Source organism: Capsicum annuum, chromosome 12, assembly GCF_002878395.1.
Source record: "Capsicum annuum cultivar UCD-10X-F1 chromosome 12, UCD10Xv1.1, whole genome shotgun sequence".
Classification (NCBI taxonomy): Eukaryota; Viridiplantae; Streptophyta; class Magnoliopsida; order Solanales; family Solanaceae; genus Capsicum; species Capsicum annuum.
The window spans coordinates 231,980,938-231,989,634 of record NC_061122.1 but is presented as its reverse complement, the minus strand read 5'-3'; the positions used below and the strand labels follow the sequence as shown (position 1 = coordinate 231,989,634).

The 8,697-nt window shown below is 36.6% G+C and overlaps 1 protein-coding gene across 1 annotated transcript; it reads right to left on the bottom strand.

The window, feature by feature from the left end:
• Nucleotides 1-1,617: 1,617 nt before the first annotated feature.
• Nucleotides 1,618-2,265, bottom strand: LOC107848789 (pentatricopeptide repeat-containing protein At2g01510, mitochondrial-like). The gene has a single exon (XM_016693528.2). It carries the CDS (start codon nucleotides 2,263-2,265, stop codon nucleotides 1,618-1,620), a length of 648 nt encoding a protein of 215 aa, XP_016549014.2.
• Nucleotides 2,266-8,697: the final 6,432 nt, after the last annotated feature.

Sequence of the window (8,697 nt, the reverse complement as noted above, 5' to 3'; positions counted from 1 at the left end):
TTCTTGACTAGTCAAGCAGGGGTTGATGTTCGCGGTCAACAATATGAATTCATCCCGTTTGGCTCTGGAAGACGATCTTGTCCAGGGATCACCTATGCAACTCAAGTGACACACCTTGCAATAGCTCATTTACTCCAAGGTTTTGATTTTAGTACACCGTCGGATGAGCCTTTGGATATGAAAGAAGGGCTAGGCATGACCATGCGCAAAGTCAATCCTATAGAAGTGTTTATTACACCGCGCTTGCCTTCTGTGCTCTATAAGTTCTAAGACAATGTCTTCTTTTTTCTTTTTCTTTTGGTTATGTATGTACTTTGTGGATTTTCTTTGTAAGCTCTCTTATGCTTAAGAAAAATAATTGAGAGCCATTTTAACCTCTTTTCGCTGCCCCATCTTGTTTTAAAAAAACCAACAGCTTTCGATTTTCATGGTGCAGGCCAGAAGCATGTCAAGTATAAGCTCTTGCAATCAGCTCAAGGACAGATAGTCTATTCCCCAGCCATGGATACTGCATCTCAGTTTAGAGCTTAGTTGAACTCATAAGCAAATCAGATCGATCACCAGCGCTCTTGGTCTTTTCCTTTCAGTTATTGTCCTGGATAAAGCTTGCACTTGGCCATCATGTTTGAGGGCCAGTGCCAGCTTCCCCGACCCATACGTTGCCAATAATGCAACGCATGAGTCTTCACAAGGAATCATAAATTGTTCCACATCGCTTCAGGTTGAATTATATTTGGTTGGACCTTGTTATAAACCAAACGGGAGAACCAACCCAAAAGACTAGTCTAATAGGTGGGAGAATCCATTTGGCTTATAATCCCCTTAAGCATTTCTCTATTTTTTCAATGTGGGACAATTGATTCAGAACAATCGCCTCCGCTTGAGAACCAACGACCCCTTTGGTCACGGCACCCCTCTTAGGTCCAGGGCACCACTCCGAGTCATGGCTCCACGCGTGGATCGATCCTCGTTGGTCACGGTTGGCATCCCTCTTGGGCCACCACTACGAGTCACGGTGTCACGGTTGGCACCCCTCTTGCGCCACCACTACGAGTCACGGCTGGCACCCCTCTTGGGTCCAGGCCACCAGAAAGCACTAATGTTATAAACCAAACGGGAGAGCTCAACCCAAAAGAGTAGTCTAATAAGTGAGAGAACCCATTTGACTTATAACCCCCTTAGCATTTCTCTTTTTTTCTAATGTGGGACATTGGTTCATTACAGACCTCCTGAATTGGAGGTCAATCAGGTGTACCACATCTCACACAAAAAGTCCGGGCCATCGGGCGTAATCATACTCTAAGGGGTCGTTTCGTGTGAGGTATTAGTTGGTACTGGGATTATTTATCCCACCATTTACACCACAGTGATGGAATAAGTTATCCTATATATATGGTGGGATAACTAATCCCGGGATAACTCTTTCCCAACCAAACGAAAAGGCAATGAAACAACACACTTCAACCAGTGTTCTCAAGCGACAAACATGAAGTCAATCCTTGGAGTCTTTGTCCAACAATAAAAGCATGCACCTTGTCTTGAGTTTGAACCCAACTACATCCAGGGTTTTTCTTCATCAACTCTCTGATCCTATCAGCTTCACCCCACCGGCCTGCTTCAGCGTACATATTTGAGAGAAGAGCATAGTACCCAGGATGATACGGCTGCCCAAGAACCCAAGTCTACATTTCCATGGAGTCGGCATGCTCCAAGTAGTGCAGCCCAAACATTGGAATCTGGTTTAAATGGTAGACCAGTAATAAGATTAGTGGCCTCATCCATAAGCCCAGAACGACCACGAAGATCAACCATGCAAGCGTAGTGCATCTGTGATGGTTCAATGTTACGAGCGAGCATGTCATTAAAGTATTTCTTTCCCTTATCAACTAATCCCCCATGACTACATGCTGATAGCACAGCAATATATGAGACCGAATCATGTTCAACACCATCCTCTCGCATGGCTTCAAACATATCAATCGCAGTATGTAAATCACCGAGCATCCCATACCCGAAAATCATCGTATTCCACGATGCTACATCCCTGTTCTCAATACTATCAAAAACCTTTCGAGAAAGATCAATCCGTTCACATTTTGTATTCAAATCCAAGAGAGAATTTGAGACAAAGAGATGTTCATGAAACAATCTTCTCACCGCAAATGCATGGATTTCCTTTCCTTGTTTAATCGCCGAAATAGTCGCACAAGCCGAGAGAACTCCAACAAAGGAAACGGTATCGTGCTTCATCCCATTCAGCACCATTTCAGAGAACAGTTGAAGAGACTTTGAGCAATGACTTGTCTGCGAATAACCAACAATGAGTATATTATATACGATACCTCATCTCTAAGAGACATGTCAAACACATTTTGTGCCAGATTTAGACAATAAAGAATGGATTTCGAGCCTAACTCAACCTCAAAAGCTAGCTCATGGGGGAGGATTGCCCAAGACCATATAAGGAGACCAATTACCCATCCCTTTTACGATGTGGGATACTTAACATAGACAACCACAGTTTGCATACATATCGGTTATCGCATTTGAGACGAAGAGATCAGTTACAGACCCCTTCCTTATTGACCTGGCATAAGGAATATTGCTACGGCTTGTGATCTGAGAAAGAAAAATAATTTACGAGTCCATCCCAATCAGTTATACTGAACTCTATTCCATCGTCGCTACCACAGTCCAGTGCTTGCTATTACTGTTATCCACACCTTCCAATCAGTTTTGTAACAGCGATGGCATGAATGAGACAAACTTTTAACTGATGACATAAATGAGTTATTTTCAAGGGAAAAGGCTCAACTATGCCATGAACTATCAGAAATGACTTATTTATGCCATCTGTTAAAAGTTAGGCTCATTTATGCTATCGTCGTTACAAAACTGGCTCATTTATGCTATTGCCGTTACAAAACTGGCTCATCCATGCCATTACTTTTTAACAGCCGGTTTTTAAAAACAGCCTTGCCACGTGGCAGCTTATTAGAGGGTCACGTCATTTTTTTTTTTTTTAAAAATTAATTTTCTTTTTAATTTTTTTTTGATCCATTAAAAAGAATCCACCCAATTTTTTGATCCATTAAAATTAATTTAATCTATGCTTTTAAAATTTGATTAATTTTTCATGATCAAACAAATATTTAAAGATTTTTTTTTTTTTAAATCTACTATTAAAATTTATAACCAAACGCTATTCTAATTAAGCATATAGTATGTCTTAGCATACATGAAATATTTTGTCGGTCGAATGTAAGTAACTTTTCATTTTTTTATTTTTTTATTAAGCATAGAATGACATCATCAGCATCGGCTCAAGCAAATTTATGGCCTAAGACAAAAATCAAACGGAGGCCTTGCATTTTATTTTTTTATATAAAATTGTTCTTTTTTCTATAAATAGTATTTAATATATTTCTTAAAATTTGTAATTTATTATTATTAAACAAAAATAGCCCCTCAAATTTTGGGGTCTTAGGCGGCCGCCTTTTCTCCTAAAGGGTTGAGCCGCATTCAACATTTGTACGTAAAACTTTATGCATCATCATTTATCATTGCAAAAACAGGAAGGTGACAACATGCCGACATGTATAGTATACGTAGAGTTGGTAAAATGAGAAGTTAACTATTAATAATATAATAATAATATTTGATGTTTATATATCTCTTCAGTTTCAACTGAAAAATGACAAAAGCTTTAGTTAACGTGAATCTTTAAAAAAAAAAAAGTGATAAAAAGCGTGGAGTGTATACTCTCTCCGTTCCCTTTTAGTTACTCGCCCGTCAATTAAAATAACTAATTTATTATAATATATTTATTAAATGATGTTTACTATTGTATTTGAAATTAATTTGAAGAAAAAATAATTAATATTAAAGGTAAAATATGAAAACAATCTTAATATGTCAAAACTGACAAAAAAATGAATCGAACGAGAATGTTTTAAGAATATATTCATGAAAAATTAATCAAATTTTAAAAGCATAGATCGAACTAATTTTCAATGGATCAAAAAGTTGCGTGAATTCTTTTTAGTGGATCAAAAAAAATATTATTTTTTATTTTTTTTAAAAATAAAAAATAAAAAATAAAAAATGACGTGGCCCTCTAATAAGCTGCCACGTGGCAAGAATGTTTTTAAAAATCATCTGTTAAAAAGTAATGGCATCGATGGGCCGGTTTTGTAACGGCAATGGCATGAATGAGCCCAACTTTTAACGGATGACATAAATGAGTCATTTCTTATAGTTCAGTGGCATATTTGAGTCTTTTCCCTATTTTCAATGACATATTTGAGTCTTTTCCCTTTTAAATACGCAAAACCAATAAGGTATTTTCTTATCAATTTTCGGTTTATCAATTTTCGGTCCTTAACAGTTCGATTTTCGATTTAACCAATAAGAAAATACTCATAACATAGAAATAGTAACAACTAACATTAAAAAAACGAAATCTTAGTTGCTGCCAAAATCAGACGCAATGCGTTTTAGTTTACAAAAATCTTCAAACTTGAACAGAATGTTATAGTTCGTAAAAAACTAAATTCTAATTGTTGGAAGCTACTAAATGCTTCAAGCTTTTCAATACGATAATACCCGTGCTTTGTATTATGCCTTTGTTGTCCTGAATAGGTTAATACTTTGTGAATCTCTGAATTGTGAATAAGTAGTGTATACAATATATAAATATATAACACAAATAAGGGTAAAACAGTAGTGTATCCTTATTGGGTTATCGATAGCTAAACCATTTACCCAATAATTTTTTTATAAAACCAATAAAAAATCGTTAACCCAATAGCATTTTTATCGATTCGGTTCGGTTTTTGCACACCATTAATTATTTAGTGTATGATAGTTTTATTTACATAACTAAAATAACAAACTCCAAATATGATGACGGTTTCAACAACCATAATGAGCGGCTGTTCTATTATAAAACAAAGAATTGTGGCTTTCTGAGATAATTATCAAAAGTTGATTGGCGATGTGAACAATTAACTCTCGACATTAGTATTATGAATTCTCACGTTTCACATCGCGGTCATCTAAACTCATGTTAATCAAGTGCTATGGAGTCTATTAGAGATTTCAATATAGTCTAGAAATTTATTGGTCCACTACTTTAGAGCTAAGAAATGAGAACCAAACATGTCTGCATCACAATATGACTTGAGAACAATTCATCTCGAAGGGTGCATTCCTCAAGGAAATCAATTTCATACCTTTCAGAACAATTCATTTGAAGGTAATGATAGATTACGTGGATTCCCACTTTCAAAAGGTTGTGGTAACGACGGTCATGATTCAGCATCAGAGGAAACTTATATTGGATCTGCGCTTGATGAAGAAAGCAACTCTGGATTTCTGAATGATTTTTGGAAAGCCGCTCTTATGGGGTATGGAACCGGACTATCCATAATATATATCTTGATCTCAACTGGAAATATGAAATGGCTTGAAAGAACCGTTGAAGAGCTGGGGCACAAAATTATGATGGCAAGGAGAAAGAAGCAGAGAACGCAAAGCAACTACAGAAGACGAAATAACCGCTTCTAGAAAATTTACCAATGGAGCAAAATTTGATTTCAGGAACTTACAGGTATTCAAGCTGAGCTAAACAACTAATCGATACTCTCTCCGAAGTATATTTTTCTTATTGATAAGTGTTTGACGCTCACAATCTTATTTTTCAAATTTCAGATGTCTGCATCTACATTTGTATTAATCTAATTAAGCTTTATTAACTTAATATATTTTTCAAGTGTAGAGAATAGCAGAAGAAAGATATATTTAGGAAACCTTCTGCTAGCCCAAGATCGTTAACTAAAATCGGAAGATTCAACTAAGAAGAGGAAGCTAGAAAGGTGAAGGAAAATATTAAAAGAGAGAACTTTGGAAGAAGACTACTCAATATGCTTTGTATTGGATTTGATTTTTTTTGATGGTTAGAAATGTTCAAGACCCCTCCCTATTTATACTAGTCTATGGATCAGAAATTCTTCTAGATACATCTACAAGAAATTTCTAGCAAACTTATCCACTACAATGCTCTAGAATATCTAGATTATTTCTTCAAGAATATCTATACTAGAACATCCTAGATAAATCTATATTTTTCCAAAAAAATCATCTTTAGCTTTTTTGCACATCAAGTTCATATGCTCAAGTTTGAATGTCTCGTTACATAATCCCAAAAGGAAGACAATAATACATCAGCACCAGTGATACGGTAAAAACTTGAAAGACACGAAATTGGCTCAAAACAGTCCAAACACACTCCAAAAACAGTCCACTAATTCAAAGAACCGAAGACCCTTTTGGAGACTACTCTCGGATTCACGAATGCAATACAAGAAGTACACTATTACAAGGTGTTTGACACCTTTGTAGCCAACAACAAAATAATTTAACAACACAAGGTTAAACCACAATGAGAACAACAACAACAACAACAAAAATGGCTTCACAATACAAGATACAAAACGGATACAAGATTACAAAAGGAAAAGGATAGATAGATAGACCACAAGAAGAAATAATGTTAAGAACCCAAGAATGGTAACTCTTGGACCCTTAACACTACATACAACAATAAACCTATCTCTTACAAAGACACAAATCGGAATCCACCTCTCTAGCATCAATGTTTCCAAGCAATCAACAACAAAGAGAATCCACCCTATTGTTGCCTCCTAGTTTCGGTTTAGCCTCATCAAGAGAAGAGAGGACTTTGTGTTTTTCAAGTGTTTCTCACTTCAACATCCATAATAATCTAAGTAAATAAAACCCTACATTGTTCTTTATATAACTATTACAAGATATAAGTTAAAATGACCAAAAGGTCTTCAAAGAGTGGGCTGCCCATCAAGTGTAAGTTATGGGCTGATTTTGGTGTATTTTGGGCCTCTTCTACACTTAAATTTCACACACCAAGTCTCGAGATCAACGCGCACTCTTATAAGTCCATATCCGTGATTATTATTGTATCAACCAGCAACGGCACGAAGGATGTCAGCACCAGCACCTTTGAAAAGAGATTTGGGACCCTCGTTCTTAAGAATCTGGGAGAATGCGTCAAGTGAGCTCTTGTACTTGACAGCTTCACCGGAGGTCATCATCATTCTTCTTCGGACTGTGTCAATTGGGTATGAGGCAAGAGCGGCACTGTTGGTAATCGGCCATCCGAGAGCAAAGGTAGCAAAGAAACTATCCTGTAAACATCCATATATAGCGAAGTGAACTTGTCGAGCCAACGATATTATCAAATGTCCATGTAAACGAATAAAAAACAAAGACGCTGAAACAGACAAAACGCTAACCTGTAGTCCTCCAGTCAAGAGAACAGGATTTAAAGAGTCATACATTCCGAAGTACAAACCACGGTAGACAATGATACGAACACATGAAATATTGAATCCACGGTATAGTCCAGCAACTCCATCAGAAGTGAGTGTCTTTCTGTATACATCAATCATACCATTGAACTGTCTCTCGCCTCCCTTCTTTGCAGCCTTGGCATCATTTGCAAGACGGGCACGTGCATAGTCCAATGAGTAGACAAAGAACTGCTCTTGTTCTTTTCTTGTAACAAAAACATATAAAATTTGAATATTTTTCTATGAGCCATGAACCCGATAGTATTTTCTAGAATTAACCCAATTTGAACATTTGATAAATGATGGACTTTCCATAATCCCTAATGTGAACTCCTTTCGTTTCCTCACAACTAAAAGGTATAAATTCTTAATTATTTTTCTATAGCATAGTAATTTGAATTTCCACACTTTTGATATGAATATGATTCACCCTCAACAAGAATACTTCAAGTTACTCCTTAATTCTCCTAAATGCTGTAAAAGCCAGACAATGAGCTATGACATAAAGTATGAGGATATTTACCTCTAATGATTCCCCAAACATGTTGTAGAATGATAAGAACTCATGATTTGTGAACCTAAAATGAAAATTCTCAAGCATGATCCCTAAAGTGATAGATTAATGATTTTGTGCCTAAAAATGGCCAAATTATACACCTGAGCCTAATAAGGCTAAGACTTTGAACATAAATAAATAAGATAACATTATGAGCATAAGGGAGTAAATTGATTGACCGAGAAGGCATGGGTCTAAATGACAAATATCCGAAACTACCGATTTAGGATAGAGATTATTCTGCAAGTCGGATGACTCTCCAAAGGCAGGTAATTAGGGATCCTTGCTATAAAATCATGTAATGTCATGTCCTATGCCCGACAAGGTATAGGATGGCTTAGCTGATCGGACCGAGATCAGACTCCATGCGTTCACATGGTGGTTTATGTCGGTTCACCACTTGCTCCCACAAATAACTAAGGCCTTGCTTCCAATGCATTTACGACAGAGTTACCTGTAAGTCTTTTTTCAAAATTTAGAAGCCATGAAGAAAGTTAATCAAACTCTGGAGGAATCAAGTAACACAGGAGTTGGTTATTACCAAGATTCCGTAACTCTCGTAACAAAGGGACTAGAGTATGAAGTTGGGTCAATCTTGTCTTTGTACACCGCTGTTGATTTCTCAAGTAACTGATTTGAAGGACACATTCCAGGTATCATGGAAGATCAATACTGCACTTCGTGTGCTCAATTTATCTCATAATGAATTGCAAGGTGATATTCCGACATCACTCGGAAATTTACCTTCAATTG